At 57.5% G+C, this 17,631-nt stretch overlaps 6 protein-coding genes across 6 annotated transcripts in view; 4 read left to right on the top strand and 2 right to left on the bottom strand.

Moving 5' to 3' along the window:
- The window catches only part of CCMA1212_005005 (60S ribosomal protein L23-B), a gene marked incomplete at both ends in the record, with an annotated part of 1,813 nt that extends 1,211 nt beyond the window's left edge, over positions 1-602 (bottom strand). The window contains 2 exons of the mRNA XM_073702286.1: positions 24-318; positions 595-602. Of these exons, the coding sequence (XP_073558764.1) occupies positions 24-318; positions 595-602 (303 nt within the window). The remainder of the gene's footprint in view (positions 1-23; positions 319-594) is intronic.
- An 807-nt stretch (positions 603-1,409) lies between these two features.
- CCMA1212_005004 (uncharacterized protein) lies at positions 1,410-2,210 on the bottom strand (the record flags this gene model as incomplete). Its single annotated transcript, XM_073702285.1, has 3 exons — positions 1,410-1,587; positions 1,646-1,713; positions 1,929-2,210. 3 exons carry the CDS (start codon positions 2,208-2,210, stop codon positions 1,410-1,412), a joined length of 528 nt encoding a protein of 175 aa, XP_073558933.1.
- Positions 2,211-5,047: 2,837 nt separating this feature from the next.
- CCMA1212_005003 (Bikaverin cluster transcription factor bik5) lies at positions 5,048-7,973 on the top strand (the record flags this gene model as incomplete). The annotated part of the gene is made up of 3 exons (XM_073702284.1): positions 5,048-5,743; positions 5,830-6,204; positions 6,264-7,973. 3 exons carry the CDS (start codon positions 5,048-5,050, stop codon positions 7,971-7,973), a joined length of 2,781 nt encoding a protein of 926 aa, XP_073558759.1.
- Positions 7,974-8,940: 967 nt separating this feature from the next.
- CCMA1212_005002 (uncharacterized protein) lies at positions 8,941-10,347 on the top strand (the record flags this gene model as incomplete). Its single annotated transcript, XM_073702283.1, has 1 exon — positions 8,941-10,347. One exon carries the CDS (start codon positions 8,941-8,943, stop codon positions 10,345-10,347), a length of 1,407 nt encoding a protein of 468 aa, XP_073558766.1.
- A 2,592-nt stretch (positions 10,348-12,939) lies between these two features.
- Positions 12,940-13,389, top strand: CCMA1212_005001 (uncharacterized protein; the record flags this gene model as incomplete). The annotated part of the gene is made up of 1 exon (XM_073702282.1): positions 12,940-13,389. A coding segment is annotated over one exon (450 nt), but the record flags the coding sequence as incomplete, so codon positions are not given.
- Positions 13,390-14,635: 1,246 nt separating this feature from the next.
- On the top strand, positions 14,636-17,006 carry CCMA1212_005000 (Fork-head transcriptional regulator 2; the record flags this gene model as incomplete). The annotated part of the gene is made up of 2 exons (XM_073702281.1): positions 14,636-15,905; positions 16,215-17,006. The coding sequence occupies exons 1-2, from the start codon at positions 14,664-14,666 to the stop codon at positions 17,004-17,006; spliced, it is 2,034 nt and encodes a 677-aa protein (XP_073558761.1). The 5' UTR covers positions 14,636-14,663.
- Positions 17,007-17,631: the final 625 nt, after the last annotated feature.

Below are 17,631 nucleotides of genomic sequence, written 5' to 3'. Positions count from 1 at the left end.
CTGGGGGGGGGGGGGAAACATACAACACCAGCGTTGTCCTCAAAGTACAGGAAAACACCGTCGAATCGCTTCCAGGGCTTGGACTGTCGGACAATGACGGCGGGGTGGACCTTCTTTCGCAGCTCAGGCTTTCCCTTCTTGACGGTGGCCATGACCATGTCGCCGACACCGCCGGCGGGCAGGCGGTTCAGGCGGGCACCGATACCCTTGACGGAGATGATGTACAGGTTGCGGGCACCCGAGTTGTCGGCGCAGTTCATGACGGCACCGACGGGGAGACCCAGGGTCATCTTGAGCTTGCCACCGGGGGCACCACGACTGCAGTCACACGCTTGGTCAGTCCAGGGCTTCTCTCGCTACGGTTTGTCCTGCGCCGTCCTCCTGTCGTCTTTTGCAATTCCTCGACGAGATTCACGAATACTGGTGCCGGCTTAAACATGGCCCCAACTTGCTCCGTTTCGAAGAATTCGAGGTCGGTCGGTTTGCTGAAATCGAGTCTCCGAGGCAGACTCTGGCGGAGAGGTCGTCAAAAGTTAAAGCTTCGAGCAGCGTCGTTCGTCGGCGTTATAGAGCTCTAAATCGTCGTTCTCCAACCTCTCCATTCCCCCCCTCTTGCCCGGCATTGCTTCCACCCAGTATTGCATTCATCTCGACGAGAAAAACCAAGAGACGCAAAAAGACGCGAACAAACTGCTTGTCAGAGATTCAGAGCAACTTACGATTGCTTGGCCATTGTGTCTGAGGGGTTGGGGCGTTAATTCGTGGGAAACGTGCCAAAGTCGCGGATTGCCGTCGTGAAGCTGAAGCTTTTCAGGGCAAATTTTCCTCATGCGATCTGTGGGGGTGAGAAACCCTACGAGAAGCGAGTTTGTGTGGTGCACGTGAAGATAGCGCTTATCGGGCGGGTTGGCGGAGGAGGTCTCGCATAGCGGGCTGTGATTGGATAGAGCGGGGCCGGGGCTAAAGAGAGCCACGGCCCCGCCTTTTTTTCCTTCCTTGGTGCACTTTCACAGCATTTTCGCGGGTTGGGCATCATGATCAGTCATTATTGACGATGCTGTGGTGAGGAAGTTGATTGGCGATGCGACTAATGGCACGCATATGTGTATGACCATGGCTACACTGAAGTCGGCAATCGTGCATCTGGATCACGCGGAAAAGGATATTGAAACAACTATCAGCGAACATGAAATATGATCACTGTCCCAGCGCCACGGCCAAGGTATCGAGAACGACGTCAACTACTGGACAGGTCTTATCAACAGAGTCGCATTGGAAAAGACTCGCATAAAGGACTAAAATGCAGAAAGACAGGCACAGAAATCCGACTCAGAACAAGACAGCCACCACTTGCAACCACCTTCCACCCGGCTCAAGCGAACAGTGACGGCTTCGCATCTCCATGGACATCAGTCCCAAGCCTTGCCGGCGTCCGAGACGGGCGAGTCGTTCGCCTCACCTGCAGCAGCTTCCCCATTCGTCATTTGAGTATCGAGCTGTTGTTGTTTCATTTCGTCGTGAACGATCGTGACGAGTCTGCATGGGAAGTCGCCCTCGAAGTCATTGACATATGATGTCACCGCTGGGCTGCTGACACATCAACATCAAAGCGACACGCCTCCATCGCCAACTCCCTGGCACTTACGATTCCTTTTTCTTCTCTCCGCCAGACATGTTGAAGTGTCTCTGCTGACTCTTGTTTGCTTTGCGTGACTGAGGATCTTCAGAAATGAATGCCGCGAGGCTGTTTGCCATGGAGGAACCACAAAGTCTCAACATTCATCCTGGGGCAGCATCTTCTTCTTAAACCCCCCCTCCTTCCCTTTGCACCCATCAGCTCATGGATGGCCAGCTCGTCCATCATCAACCAGACGGCATGCCAGCTCCCCTTGCTGTCCCAACCGTCACCCTCTTCATCGGGCTCGAACCTCTACAACATCCCCTTCTAGTGCATGGCTGGCATCGCCAATGAAACCGGACCACATCTCCTGTCTGCGGCTCTGCGTGTGCGACAAGAACAGGCTCAGTGACCTCCCCGGGTTGACGGCGGCACGTGGTCGCGTCTCACTCTCACTGAAAGGAAGCACAACCTCTGTAATCTTTACATTAACCGTTGCCACGGCCAATGAGTGAGGTGGCTCGACCTGCGAGTTGTTGTCGATGTTGTCCATCTGCATGCGGTGTGCATCGAATGCATCGAATGAGGTCATATCGGTCAAGGACGCTAGACATGCCCGCCCTCTCGAAAGTCGGATGAGCAGCGCTGGCCACTGATGGCCCCCAACCTCCATTGGCCATGATGGATCCTCGTTGTCGACGCTCAAGCATCACGGGTAGATACTCGAACCGACGGTGAGACGACTGCATGCAACCACGCATGCATGGAGGGCGCGGTAAGCGCCCAAATGCTCTCCAGGTGTGTGAGGAGGCACGTCGAGTTGCAGCATAGAAGCATATATGCCCGACGTTTGCCCTTCTACGCCGGGACTCGAAGCAGTCTGGCATTGGCTGGGCATACGAAGGATGCGAATTTGACCTGGGTTATTTGATATCACTGTTAGAACAGGACTGGCGGCAATGTGAGATGGATCCGCGTTCCCGCTATAAGCGGCTATTCCAGGTCCCAAGCAGCAAGGAGTCGGGCCAGGTACCAACACTGAGAGGCCCTCTCTCTCCATCTGTGCGACTTCTCTTCATGTTGGTGCGGCCGGAAAATGCGACCCAACGGGTGTCTTGCCCTGCGCTAAAAGCGACCACTCTGCTGGAGCCCATTGGGGGGGCGGCTATTGGAGGAGACGGGGAGAGAGACAATCCATCTGCCCGGTCTCAGACGGCGATTCTCGCAGCAATGTGCCAGCCATAACAAGCCTGGGCGGCGTTGGCTCCGTGCAAGCACACCCAGACTGCAGACAAGCATGTCTTGATGCTTGATGATTCGCCAATCCCCCACACCATGTGCGGGGTGACTCTGCGTGTCCTGAAGAGTGGCAATCCAATGTTGTTCTGCAGAGAATGGCTCAATGGATCCGGGGCCGTGGGCTCAGAAGCCAGCCGAAGGGGTAGCATTTCTTGTGCTGCTGCCCCTTATACGCATACAGGCTGATCCAGCCAAGCACAGCGAGATCGTGTGCGACATTGGGCACTATCTGTTCTCGACGACTTCCATGTCTGCGTCGGATGAAGACGAAATGAGGCGGTGTCGATGACGGAAGGGGCAACAGACGGGGCTTATCATGATTTGATGACTGGCAAAAGCTGACAACACCAAAGATGGGTGCGCAAAGGCTTCTGCAGAGGCTTGCAGTACCCATGCCGTATTATCTGGGTTGGCGGTGCCTGGAAATATACATCGGATATACTGCCTTGGCAACCTGCTGCACGTGTTCTCAGCTGAGGGACTAGCAGCCGCACTTGAACCTCCGCAGCACACAAGGGGATGGATTCAACGCCACTGTTGCTCGTAACGATTCACGACAGGGCTCGCAGACATTAGCATGACCTTGCTTGCATGAGCGTGTCCAGTCAGCTTGCGTACAGTGTCACTTGTACGGCCACCAGGAGGATATTTCGTGGCTGAACGAAGGATCAGGATCGCTTTTTTCCATCTCTTGGCACAGTGCCAACACGTCGACATGCTAGGATCACAGTCAAAGCTGTTAGCATGTGAGAACAAGGGCTGAGCGTGACCCTGTCCTGGTGGGTGGGCAGCTGTCAAAAGGTCGCAAACTCAGATGGGACAGGGCGTCTTGTTTGTAAGACGATTTGGGGCCCTTTTCCATGTCGTATCCGCGGATCTGGAACCAACCTCAGGTGGGGGGGCTGACGGTGCAAAGGGCCCCTCGAGGGCTTTCGGCATGATCCCGAGGAACTGCAAATTTTGCAAGCTTATCAAGCTCTGCTCAACATAATGGAATGCGTCCTGCGTACTAGTATCTGGATAGGCGGCATGCAGTTGTCTGCTGGAGGAGCCGCCAAGCCGAGCAAGAAGCGGTGGTTGTCAATTTGCCGGCCTCACCACCTGCCTAGCTCGGCAGCTCCTCGACAGCGCCCAGGGCTTGGATCGTCGACATAGCAGCCCCGAAACGCAGTTGCAGCATTACTGGGTATAGCACCCAGGTAAGGCTACCTAGTAGTTCCTAGAAAGGGATCTCGTCAAACGTTCCACATGCTCATGCCCAGCAGCTGTGGCGGTGCAGCATACAGGCATTTAGGCGGCACCAGCACCCAGACACAGACCCGACGCTGTGCGCCGTCATACTGCCAGACCATCTGCAGCGGCCCATGTGAACGAAGCTTCTCCGGCTCAGACGGACGGGCTCTGGGCATCAAATGGCAAATAACGTCGAACCAGCCGCCCGATTCAGGCAATGTCACAGCTGGCCCCCCCAGCCCGCAAAGCTCCACAGACCAGCTTAGCCCGCCTGACGTGTGGCTTGAATCGAGCGAGAGAGCTGGAGCCTTTCCCTTGTCCTGTCTTGTCTTGTCTTGTCTTATCCCGGTCATGTCATGGTCCCCGTTTCTGCTGCCGTCTGCCAATCTGCGTGCTACCTCTCACTCCCCACCTGCAAGCAGTAGCAAGCAGTAGCAAGCAGCAGCAGCTCCATCTCCGTCTCCGTTGCTCAACTCGCCGTCCAGTTCCTTCCTTTCCCTTATCGAGCTGCCTATCGAGCCCGCCGGAATTGAGCCTTGAATCGTTTTTTTTTTCGCACCGAAATCGCTTCTGCTGCTGCTTGTCCTCCCGCCCGGCACCCGAGTCAGTCGCCACGCCGGAGCTGCCGCAGCATTGATGCCATTCAGGGCCCCCCCTCGAGCGCGATCCGCGGATGAAGCAGACCGCTGGCCGTCTTCGACTACCTGACCCCGAATCCTGCGTCATTACTTTGTTGCTGGTCGCCGCATTGCTGAGACGTCGTCGCTTGCTGTGAGGCCATCGATTGCCCTCGGCGCGCCTTTCGAGCGACACGGCAGCGCCTTGAGACGAAGCGACGGAGGAGGGTAGAGTCACGCGGGAAGAAGTGGGAAAGACGGGAGACGAGACTGGCCGGGAATGGCGGCACATTTCGACTTCAGCGCCTCTGCCTCCTCCGCGACGCCGCCGCAGCACCAGCACGCCATGGCCGAGCACAGCGTCTCGTCGCCGCACCACCCGAGCAACGTCACCATCTACCAGACGACGGGGCCCGATGCCCACTATGGCCCCGTCATGGCCCCCGGCAATGCGGGCACGCCGCTGCTCAACCCGCGATCCTGCGTCACCTGCCGCCGGCGCAAGGTGCGCTGCGACAAGCAGATGCCCTGCTCCAACTGCCGCCGCGCCCTCATCCCCTGCGTCTTCCCCGCGCCCGGCCGCGCCCCTCGCCAGCACCGGCCCAAGGACCCCAATGCCCCTCCCAAGGCCACGAGCCAGCGCGAGGTCGAGCTGGTCAAGCGGCTCAAGAAGCTCGAGGGTATCGTCGAGGAGCTGAGCGGCCAGATCGAGATTGAGACGGGCGGCAGGGTCTCGTCCGCCGGCGCCTCGCCTTCCAATGACGGGTCGCCGTCGGCCCAGCGGGCCAAATCCGCCAGCCTGAGCGCAATGACCTCGAGCCTTGCGGACCATGGTGACGGCCACAGTGCCGGAGATGGGAGCGAATCGCCGATGATGAGGGAGAGCCGGAAGCAGCTGGGGCGATTGGTCTTGAATGATACCAAGGGCACGTCTCGCTATGTGAGCAGTGGGTTCTGGTCGAGGCTGAACGACGAGGTACGAGCCCCTCCGCCTGCCAACCCCCCTTTCCTTAACCCGCGTGGTGCGATCTTGTATGCTGACTTTCGTACCTCCTCAATCAGCTGGATGCCATCCGAGAGGAAACACAAAAGCTTACCGACGAAGACGCCGACGACTCGGACTTTGAAGAATCGCCGCCTCTTGACTCACCCTTCACCACCACCACCAGCTCCGTCTATGACCACCATGGCTTCATCCTGGGATATCGATCAATTGATGTCAACCTGCAAAAATGCCATCCTCTGCCGTCTCACGGCACGTTTCTCTGGTCGGTCTACCTAGAAAACGTAGATCCGTTGCTCAAAATTCTCCATGTGCCGACCATGGAAGGTATATTGCGGGAAGCCCGGCGAAATCCTGAAAAGCTGTCCCCCGGTAACGAGACTCTGGTGTTTGCGGTGTATTTTGCCGCCGTCGTAACGCTTGACGAGGCTGATGTAGGTGCTCCATGCCTGGACAATGAAACTCTTTTCCAAGACTTCTCTAACATCACCAGATCCAAACGAACTTCAACATTCGCAAAGAGGAATGCCTTGCTCAGTTCCGATTCGCCGTGGAGCAGTCGCTCGCCAGGGCCAACTTTCTAAACACGTCAGACTTCGCAGTCGTCCAGGCGTTTGTGCTGTTCCTCCTCGTCGTCAGGCGGCACGATGAGTCTCGCTTTTCTTGGTCTCTCGCCGCCCTCGTGGTTCGCATTGCCCAAGGACTGGGTATACATCGTGACGGGACGCACTTTGGGCTTTCTCCCTATGAAACAGAGCAGAGGCGGCGCCTTTGGTGGGCAATCCTGACTCTGGACTTTCGTTCTTCGGAAGAAATGGGCACCGACTTGGTCGTGTCAGAGGGCGACTTTGACACCCAGTTGCCCACTAGCATCAACGACACCGACATCACCCCCACGGGCACCCAGTACCCAGTGGCAAGAGAAGGAAAGTCGGACACGACCATTTCTCTGGTCAGGTTTGAAGTCTGCGCCATGTCGCGGCGCTTACAAGAGGCAGCGAATAGCAAGAACTCGTCTGCCAAGGGCGAAACCGACGGAATCGCCGAAAAGGAGCGGCTGCTCCTCGAGTTCTACAAGAGGATCGAAGACAAGTTCCTCTCGCACCTGGACGAGGACGTCGACGCGCTGTACTGGGTTGCAGCCATGATATCTCGCATCATCATGGCCAAGATGTGCCTCATCATCTACCAGCCGATGCTCTTCCCAGGCACGGACAGCGAGCCAACGGCGGAGATTCGAGACCGGATCTACATTGCCTCCATCGAAATCGTCGAATACAACCACAAACTGAACCTGGACCCCAGAGGCAAGCAGTACCGATGGCTGTTTCGAACATATACCAACTGGCACGCGATTGCTTACATCCTGGTGGAGACGTGTCGTCGTCCCTGGTCGGCCCTCGTCCAGCGCGGCTGGGAAGCCGTCGTCAGATACGACAAGGACCTCACGGAAAACATGAAGAGCGCCGATCATGCCTCCGTGTTCCTCCCGCTGCGCAAGCTATTCACCAGAGCCAAAAGATATCAAACAATGGAGGTGGCACGCCTAAGAGCCAACCCTGAGGAGGCCAAGCGGCTGGATCTTGCGGAGAGGATCAAGGCATCCCAGGCGCGATTCGATCCGATCCCGGGCGCCGAGGCCAGGATGCAGCAGGTCCGAGATCGATGGAGAGCAATGGTCAATCTGGAAGGGGCCATCCCAGCCCCCGTAATAGAACAAGCACCAATGGTGCCTCCCGTATCCAGAGGGGCTCATAAACCATGCCAGCAGGCAACTACCGGTGCCGAACAACAGTACCAACAGTCGCAGCTCCAGCCACAAGTCAGTGGCGACAACCAAATGCCCATGGACATCTCCAACGCCACCATGGAGTACATGGATGCCATTATGGCGCAATCCAGCGTTCCCATGACCGACCTCTGGTCCGTGTCATTAGGAGACGGCCCGGCCTTGGGCATGGACGGGAGGCAGCAGGGCCAGGACAACGTGCTTGGCCAGCAGCCGATGATGCTGCCGAACCAGCAGCAAGCCAAGAACGAGCATCACGTTCCGCCCTATCTCTGGCCCGAGTCCTTTGCGTCGCCCAGTCAAAAGTTTGACGTGGAAGATGCGGATATGCTGGGGGCTGACTTTAACTGGCATGATTGGAGCCAGAGCGTCCGCGGCCTGATGGATGGGGGGCAGCCGAAACCGGGATGGTGAAGGCAGTAATATAGGTTTGAGTTGACAAGTTCACGAGCCTGGGGTGTTTGTTGACTCTGTATTACCATGTATGCGTATCGATTCATTGGTTGAGGGAGAAGCAATCAAATCATGGGTATATATAGGTATATATACGGCGAACGGGGTGAAGTTGGGGGAATCAATATTTCAAGATACCCTTGGGCAAATGGGAGGTATTTCATCACGGGGATCAGACACGTGTGTATAGGTATTACCTGAGACTGCTGCCATTTATAGCTTGCTTCCGTGTGTCTACACATATTGTTTTCACTTGGTGTTTCCACACGAATTGATACCTGTACGCCTCCTCTGCGGATATTGCAAATACCTCCATGGTAGGTCCTAGGTAAGGCCTCTGAGCTCTTACCTGGTGAAAAGTACTCCTCTCAAGAGGACATGGCAGCCAATACATTCAGTTTGTCCCTGATCCTTCATCAACCCCACGTGGTCTACTGTGACGACAAACAGCCAAAGACGCAGTCATCTGCGGAACTTGGGCCCGGTAAATCCGCACATTCATCCACCACTGCTCTTAATATTAGATTGGTAATAGCTAGATACTTGCTTCTTCGAGAAACACAAAGGAACGCCCCTTGTAATCGACCAAGTCGGCCTCGTCTAGGGTAAGTGGCCGTTGGTGGTTTTGTCATGTGACGCTACCAAGACTAGTACAGTAACTACCTGAGAGGTAGGAACTGACGGGGAGGCTCTAGGGATCGGATGGAGCATCATCAAGGCCTTGCCGTGATTCGATCTTTTTTTTGTTTAGCGGACCGAGACTAAAAAAGCTTATCGGGGGAGGAAATACCGAGCGAACTAACGACGGATTGGAGATCGCGAACCAACCACCGCTTCTAGCAACTTCCGCCGGCGAACCTCGACTCTTCCCACAAACACCGTCGCGTCAGACAAACACTCTCACGACGCATCACGAGACTCACATCCAATGGACCCCGGAAGACGAGCCATGATCGCAGAGCCCCGCGGCGCACCGTCGAGCCGCCGAGATCCCACGGCGCCGCGCTCCGACTCGGGCTCGCGTGTGTCCAAGCCCAGCCGCCCAGGACCGTCGACAACCGCCCGCAACGCCGCCCGGTATCTCAGCCAGGACGAGCAGTCGCGCCAGTTCGTGGCCGACGAGGACAAGTTTGTGCTGAAGCAGGCCAAGAAGAAGGCCGACATCCGCGTGCGCGAGGGCCGCGCGAAGCCCATTGACGTTCTGGCCTTCAACCTGCGCTTCGTCGACGCGGACCGCGACCCCTTTGACGACGAGGACGCCGACGATGAGATCCAGGTGGACGCGCCGGCCAAGGTCATCCAGGACCTGACGTCGGCCGCGCAGATCTCGGAGCTCGACTCGAGCATCGTGTCGTACCACGTGCTGGAGACGGACCCGCGCAACCGGCGGTACTGGGAGGCGCTGCGGACGCTGTGCGCGGATCGCAGGGCCAAGCTCGATCCGCAGGGCCACGAGGGGAGGGTCGTGAGCAGCGTCGCGGACGACATTGACAGGATCCTGGCGCCCAAGACGATCGACCAGCTCGAGACGCTGGAGCAGCAGATCAAGGCGAAGCTGCGGTCCAACGAGGACATTGACACCGACTACTGGGAGCAGCTGCTGCGGAGCCTCAGGGTGTGGAAGGCCAAGGCGACGCTGGCCCGCGTAGCGGAGGAGATTGAGGCGAAGAAGGCGGAGCGACTTGCAAAACGCGCACCACGCTCGACGACGACGGCAACGACGACATCCGCGGCAGCGGACGCGGCGAGAAGCAGCGGTGTGTCCGGCAGCAGCAGCAGCAGCAGCCATCGCCCAGGTGGCGGCTTGGCGCCCACAAACAATGCGGATGTCGAAACCGGGAACGAGGACGACTCCCAGGCCACCATGGCCCTATACGACAGAGAGGCGGCCCGTGGTATCTCTGAAAACGAGGAGGTCTTTGCGGCTGAAGAGGCCCTGCCCGGCGGCTCCAAGCCCCCGCAGTGGACGGACAAGTACCAGCCTCGCAAGCCACGGTACTTCAACCGCGTGCAGATGGGCTACGAGTGGAACAAGTACAACCAGACGCACTACGACCACGACAACCCGCCGCCCAAGGTCGTGCAGGGATACAAGTTCAACATCTTCTACCCGGACCTGGTCGACAAGACCAAGGCGCCCACGTTCAAGATCATCCGCGAGCACGGCAGGCGGCGGGGCGAGTCGTTTGCCGCCGCCGGCGAGGTCGACACATGCCTGATCCGCTTCACCGCGGGCCCTCCGTACGAGGACATTGCGTTCCGCATCGTCGATCGCGAATGGGACTATAGCGCCAAGAAGGAGCGTGGCTTCAAGAGCTCATTTGACAAGGTATGATTGTTTCTCGAGTCTTTTGTTTCCAATTACCCGGTTTGCTTTCCCTGCCCACTTGGCTATCTTTGGCCACGGCTCCAAGCCTGGCCAGGGCCGGCCTGGGTCCCTCTATCTGAGCGTGTGTGTGTGTGTGTGTGGTCTGAATCGCAATCCTGCGAGCGCCACCGAGAGAAGGATGCCCACCAGGTTCCAAGACAGCCGCGCCACACGCGCGGTTCTGTTGGCCGGACACGCTTCTCCCCCTTGTCCCGTCTAGTGCCTCCCTTGCTTTAGCATCCTGGACCCATGTCGAGCTAACGCTGTAACCTCCCACAGGGCATACTACAGTTACATTTCCAGTTCAAAAAGGTGAGCAAGAGAGGAACAGAAGAAGAGAAACAAAAGCAGGACGGTGCAGTCTTTAAGGCTGCTTGGAAGGAAAAAGGAGGGAAAGACAAAGAAAACAAGGCAGTTACTAACATGGGTTTTGCAGATATTTTACAGGAAATGAATCAGAAGACTGGCTCGACGAGCGACAGCTGCATGGCGCACCCCCTCCGCGCTCGCCCGCCACATACTTTTCTTTTCCTTTCTTTTTGTACCTCATGGCTACAAGAGACTGTCTACAAGATCAGCGAGATGGTCTTTATCTGGCGTACCCTGTCATGGCGATGAAAAAAAGCAACGAGAGACGAGCGAGACTTCAATAGCGGACAGGATGAGAATTAGTACACCATACGAAGGCAATGATAGCACCGATCCCTCGACCCACCACACAAGAGGAAACAGGATTAGAAACTTGGAGACAGGTAGAGGAGGCTGCAGGATAACTGATACTTTCAAGGGCTAATATACAAAAAGCAAGGAAAAGACCGGGCTATTCGCAGCCATGGACGGGCTTCTGCTGGCCTTGGCTGAACCTTTGTACACGGCACTTCACACAATGTTGTGCACAGTCCACCCTCTCTCGGCGATCACTGGACCGATGCTAAGCTCTCGAGATCCTGGTATTTGGCTCAGGACGATTGACACACACACGCATACCACACGTTTCTGCCGCTCGTTGCACGCCTGCGGAGCAGAAAAAGATGGGCCGTGGCTGTGATTCCGTTTGCGGGAAGGGGCTAGAATGCTTCGCGAAGGGTTCAGCAGCATCCTTTCTCTGGAGAAGCCCCGGTGATCCCCGGCGGGGGTTGGGGGGCTTGACGTGTCGGACATATTGGACCGATGATGGGCGCCGCTAGATCCCACGATGCTGCTTGCCGGACGTTCTAGAAGAATCGGCTGACGCTTCCTTTCGGGCCAGACAATCGGATTAAGGTCCGCCAGCTGGCATGGGACGAGCTGAGGAAGAGGTGGTATCATGAGAAGGGGGGTGAGGGACAGAGAGATAGAGAGGCGGACAGGAGGAAGAACTGCTGGGTGGAAATCGCGTGAGCGGTGCGTATGCGAGTACCTATGCAGGGCGTGTTCCCTCTCGTGGCCTGACTGAAAGAAAAGAGGCTGCAGAGGCTATTATTCGGACGCAACCAAGGATCTATGCGAAACGGGATGGGAATGGGAAAGCAATCAAACATTTTCCTTTTTCCCTCATGGCAGCGCGTCCTCGGCTGAGTTCGCTTAATGCCTACTTTTTGCTGTCCGCAATCGTCTCATGGCACGAGCTCCCCCCCGGAAACGCACCCTCTCGCTCCCCTAAGGCGCTGAGCCGGCTCCCGCGACCCCTTGGGCCATGTTCGTGTTTTTCTATGAGACGGGATGAACATTGGCGTGGAAGCTTCTCCTTGGCTTCCTTTGTGTCTGTCTCCTCCACTCTCTCCTCTGCCCTCCTTGGCTTGATCCCTGCCTTGGTGCGGTGCTGCTGGTGCCCGTGGGACGATGTAGGGCCACGAAGTACGGTGGTTCAGCGGGAAATCCCATCGCATCTGGCCTCACCAGCGCCGCGGAAGATGCAGCAAGCCGTCTAGGATCAACTGTAACTCTCCGCCCGGCCCCCCTCCCATCTCCCCTCCCCCCCATGAGCTGCTGCCAATAGGAAACACAGGCGAGAGCTGACTCGAGGGCAAGATTGTTCAAGCTGCAAGTAGCATCCCGGGGGAGGAGGAGGAGGAGGAGGAGCTACGTACAGCTGCATAAACGGCAAAGCGGTTTTTCTAGCCTTGCCTTTCCAACCCCCCCCCGTCGCTCCTCCCATCCCATCGTTCGTATATAGACCAATCGTGACGGCGAAATTATGGCCCAGGCAAAAGAGGCGCTCGCCAGAGGTTATCCGTGCTTCTCCCCGTGAGTAGACCGTCCCCCTTCCCCCCCTTGGTGGAGACTTGCTGCCGTTCCGACGCGTGTCGTATCTTGTCGAGACAAAAGGGCCCGTGGCCATGGCATGGCATGGCATAGCATGGAGACTTGGACATGGCTTGGGAAAGATGCGGCCTGCAGCGACGGAGGTGACAGCAACGGCGGCATGAGCCAGCCCAGCCCTGGTGGGCTTTCCTGATTCACTGCCGGGCGAGGAACCCATGGCCGCCGATTTGCTCTGTGTGGTCCCTCTCGACTTTCTTTTCTGTGGCTCTACCGCTCGAGAGCACAACCGGACCCTCTCCCCCCCCCTTCTGCCACTCTGTTTTCTGCCCTACCTACCTTATAGGCTGGTCCTGGCTTTCTCTCCCCCGTCGCACAGAGTCCCATCGCCTACGCTCTGCCGGCCGGTTCATATCTCATCCACATCTAACGGCCACCCGGCAGCTGTTTCAACGAGCCTTTGCTCACGTTACTCACGGTGTAACCGGTGGCTGCTTCAAGGAAGGAAAAAAAAAAAAAAAAAAAGAAAAGACAAAAAATAAAAAACAAAAAAATAAAGAAGTACCTATAGAAATAACAGCAAAGAGTGGTGTACATATCGATGGCCCAATCGAGGACCTGCCAGAGCTCTCTCTATCTCTCTTTTCTTCCCGCGTTGATGTTCTTGCTGAGCTGTTTGGTGGACGCGGGGGGGGTGGGCGTGTGCGTGTAAGTGATGTGTGTTGTGTGGTGAGTGACACAAGGAAAACGCTGGGCTTTGCTTGTTGACAAGGCCGCTCTCGATGACGGTTGGTCTGGCTTGGGGCGGGACAGCAAGAAGATGATTGTTCCTCGTCCACTTGGGAGACGTACCGGGAGGTATATCTTTGTTCACGGCAGAGGGAAGCATATGATGTCTATTCTGGGAGCTAGCTTACACAATTTGCTCTCTCCCCCCAGCTCTGCTCGTCTACCTCTCTCTCTCTCTCTCTCTCTGCCCTCTCTTACACCTCTCTGTTCTTGTTTTGTCTATCTCCCACTCCCTCACAGCCCTCTCGTCCACCCCCCCCCCCTTTTCTCCCGCGGTCCTCTTCCTCCTGCACATGCACCTGCGCACATACACACACACTATCAGAGGTACCCACAGAGGGGGGAGGGGGGGCAGAGGCGTTGAGCAGGCACTCTCTGATCACTAGTGTCCCCATGGTGTACGATGAAGACGACTGGGCTCACGCCCCCCCGGGAGAGCCGATCTGGGATTGAGAATCTGGTCCGGGAGTTTCTAGCATCTCGGACCCTGGTCGCGGGCAGAAGAGCGGCCAGCAGGGTTCCCTTCCCACGGTCTACCCCATGGAGCCGGGGGAGAGAGGCAGGGCCTGTATCGTCGCCGGAGACGCTGTCCTCTACGCTGCGTGTTGTCATTGTTGTCATTGTTGTTGTTTTCTGCTTGATGAAGGAATAAATAGCTTCAGTCTCCCCAGACAAGGCCAGGGGAACCAACCGCTTCAACAAGCCAAGAGAGGGCCGTTTTATCCCACTCCACTACACTCTTACACCTTTGTTCACACCGGAACAAGCAGCGGACTTATACAAACCTCAACCTCACATCACTTGTTGTATCTTTTTCGTCTGCTCATCACTGTCATCCCGTCGGCTGCTTCTTTGTTTCCCCTTCCCATACCCTTCCCATAGCTTTTCGGGTGTCCCATGCTGTCCTTCTTGTGACACTTTGCCCGCCTCCACTTACACATCTGCTTGGGTTCAACGGCCCTTTGCCCCCATTTTCCCGCCTTGCCTGACGGCGTCGTTACGGCATTGGAGAGACTCTCTCTCTCTCTCTCTCTCTCTTGTCCTCCTTTCTTCTTTCTTCCCCTCCTCACTTGATCATTTCTTTTTTTGTTGTCTTTCGACAAAAGACAAGTTCCCTTTGGAAGCAAGCAAAGGCATTGACCGCCAGACCCCTCCCCCTTTTGCTCACCCTTTGATACGATACTACCCTTTCTTTTCGGCTTTGTTTCGAATCACACGCTCAAAGGGCCCCTCCCCTTCCCGCCGTCCCATCTATGGCGTTGCAAATCCTGGAGAGGAAGCTTTCGGTGGATAGCTACACGGATTTCCGACACCCGCAGCAGACGGAGCAGCAATCGTGCTTGATGGCGTGCTGCTCACCTGCGGCCCTTTCGACTTTGCCATCTGACTTTGGGCAGCAGGGGCAGCAACAGCATCACCAACCTGATACATGCTCGTTTCCTCCGGCGGTTTGCGCCCTCCCCCAAGAGCAGCAACGGCATCATCATCATCAGCAACAACAACAACAACCACAACAACGGCAGCAGCCGCAGGACCTGCAAGACCACCAGCACGGGAGACGGATCCTCTCGCCAACGCCAGCCTGCTGCAGCGACGCCGCCGGCGCCTATATGAGCCCGTACCTGTCGTCGTATAATCAGCCGAGAAGCCAAAACATCTGGCCGTCGCCTCCCCTTGGACCGGGGGACATCCAGAGCTGTATATCATTCCAAGGCTCGCCCGTCTGCGCGAGCGCCCGCCTGCCCTGTTACACCACCACGTCGCCCGCGTCTCCCAGTGGATGGTCGTCCGTATCTGTGTCTGGATACCCTCCGAATACGACGACGACGACGGCGTTGTTCGATCCGCGAAACGGCTCTGGCGATCATCAGACACTCTTCCGACTGCGCTCTCCCATGTCGGCGCAGGAGCTCCCGGCTCAGCAGCAACAGCACGACATGTCTTCTTCTACCCCCTACACGCCGGGCTTCGGCGCGGAAGCCGACGCCGACATCTCAGCTGGCCTGAGCATGCCGGTGGCGTCTCCTGATGCGACGATGCCCGAGCTCTCTGTCCGGCCGCCATGCTTTGCAACCGTGTCTGCCAGGCATATGTCGGCGCCGCCGCCGATGCATATTCAGGTGGCTCCTAGGATGAGGCCTTGGAAGCGGTCGCGGCGAGAAGACGCAGAGTTCCTGAAGTCGATCAGGGCCGCGCCCAAGCCCGCCCCCGCCCCTGCCCCGACCTCCGTCCCCGTCGAAGTCATCACCATCAAAGACGACCCCCTCGTCCCGACGACGAGCACCGGCGCCGTCGCCGTTGGGCACGACGAGAGGCACGACGAGAAGAGCGACGAGCCGTACGCGAAGCTCATCTACAGAGCGCTCATGAGCCGGCCGGACTACACCATGACCCTGCAGGAGCTCTACCAGTGGTTCCGGGACAATACCACCAAGGCCAAGAACGAAAAGGGCGGGTGGCAGAACAGCATCCGGCATAATCTGAGCATGAACGGGGTGAGTCTTGGGTCGCCTCTGGGCTCTTCCTTTTTTATGCATGTTCTGGCCTTTTGTGTGTCGTTGTTACTACTGCTGTTATGATAAGACTCGTTTTTTCTTCACTTTTCTTTTTTTCGGTCTTCTTCGTCTTACAAGAGCTTTCAGGGATCCCATGTCGTGGGGCCAACACATGAACCAGCCTTGTTATTCATTGCTTTTCATTGTGATTTTCTTATACATATCTTCTTCTTCACTACATCGTTCTGGCACCACTACATACTATTATACACAGAGCTGGGACATGCTGACCCTCCTCTTCTGCTACAGGCCTTCGAACGACGCGACCGCAAGCGCGCCAATGGCCCGGAGCCCTCAACGTGCGCAGAAAAGGCGGCCACCCTGGCCAGCGAGTCCAAGAGGGCCAACGAATGGGTGCTGGCCGAGGCCGCCATCGGCAAGGGGGTGCAGAGCACGACGAGATACCGCAAGGGCAACTCTGGCCGGCGCTCGAGCAGACGCAGCGCCAGCAGCAGCCAGCCAGGGGGGGACGTCGTCGTCGGCCGGGGCAGCCACCAACGCAGCTCGATCAAGGCGCTGTCGGGCCAGAAGGGCGGCTGTGCGGCCAGAAACGCGCGGGTGCGCAGCCACCTGTACGGCCAGGGGCTGTCGCTGGCCGACGGGCGCCAGTACCGGCTGATCGAGAGCGGCCTGGGCTCGCCGCCGCCCTCGAGCATGCCGGACGCCTACTACTCCATGCCCATCGCCATCCCGCGGATCGAGCCGGCGGCGACCACCATCCACCAGGCCCCGATGGCGGCGCACGGGCACGACTACGTTGGGGGGCCTGCAGACGCTGCCTCGGACCTCTTTGGGCTGCAGATGCGCAATAGCAGCAACGGCGGCGGCGGCGACATGTCTGTCTCGTACATGGGCCACCATCACCACCAGCAGGAGGAGCCGCTGTACACGCCGCCGTTCCCGTACGGCATTGCAGACGTCCAGGTCCAGCTGGACTACTCTGGCGAGGACGGCAGCGCTGACGTCGCCGCCCAGCTGCGGCGGTACGAGGCCCTGGTGGGCACGCCCAAGGTTGGCTGGGCCAGCCCTCACGGCATATGAAGGAAGCAGAAGCAGCAGCAGAGTGACGGGGACTGTTTGCTCCATGTCGAGATGCTGCTTGCTTGCTTGCTTTGCTTGCTTGCTTGGCTCCCGGCGCCTGACTCTCCCCTGAGCTTGCATGACTGTGCTTTGCTACGTTGTTACCTACCTCATGGAGAGAGGCAGACAGACAGACAGAGATACTACAAGTTCCGTACAGCCAAAGAAGAAGACCACCCAACAAACCTTTTGCCTCAGCCATACATGTCTGATGGGAAAACCGAGCCGGTTCTCGGGGGGGAAAAGAAGGGCGGGAGAGAGTTTGGCATACACAGCGTCACGCTTGGACGGTTGGCCGTGTTACATTCACCCAGGCTGCCGTTCCGATTGGCGATGCAATATGACGGGCCACACACACAGACCACACATACACACACACATACACATGCACACACACTTCTCTCCCTCTCTCTAGGCTCACCCACACGCTCACACATGCACACGTTTCTTCTCCTTCTTTTGGTTCCCCTCTCCCCCCCCTGCTGCTGCTCACCGCGTCCCGCATGCCCCCATGTCAAACTTGCATATGCACGCGCAGGCATACACACGCAGCCTGCCTCACGGGGACGGGGCCGAGATATGGGGG

This window comes from Trichoderma ghanense (assembly GCF_004382785.1).
Source record: "Trichoderma ghanense strain CCMA-1212 chromosome Unknown scaffold_5, whole genome shotgun sequence".
NCBI lineage: Eukaryota > Fungi > Ascomycota > Sordariomycetes > Hypocreales > Hypocreaceae > Trichoderma > Trichoderma ghanense.
This window is presented reverse-complemented; position numbering and strand designations above follow the sequence as displayed.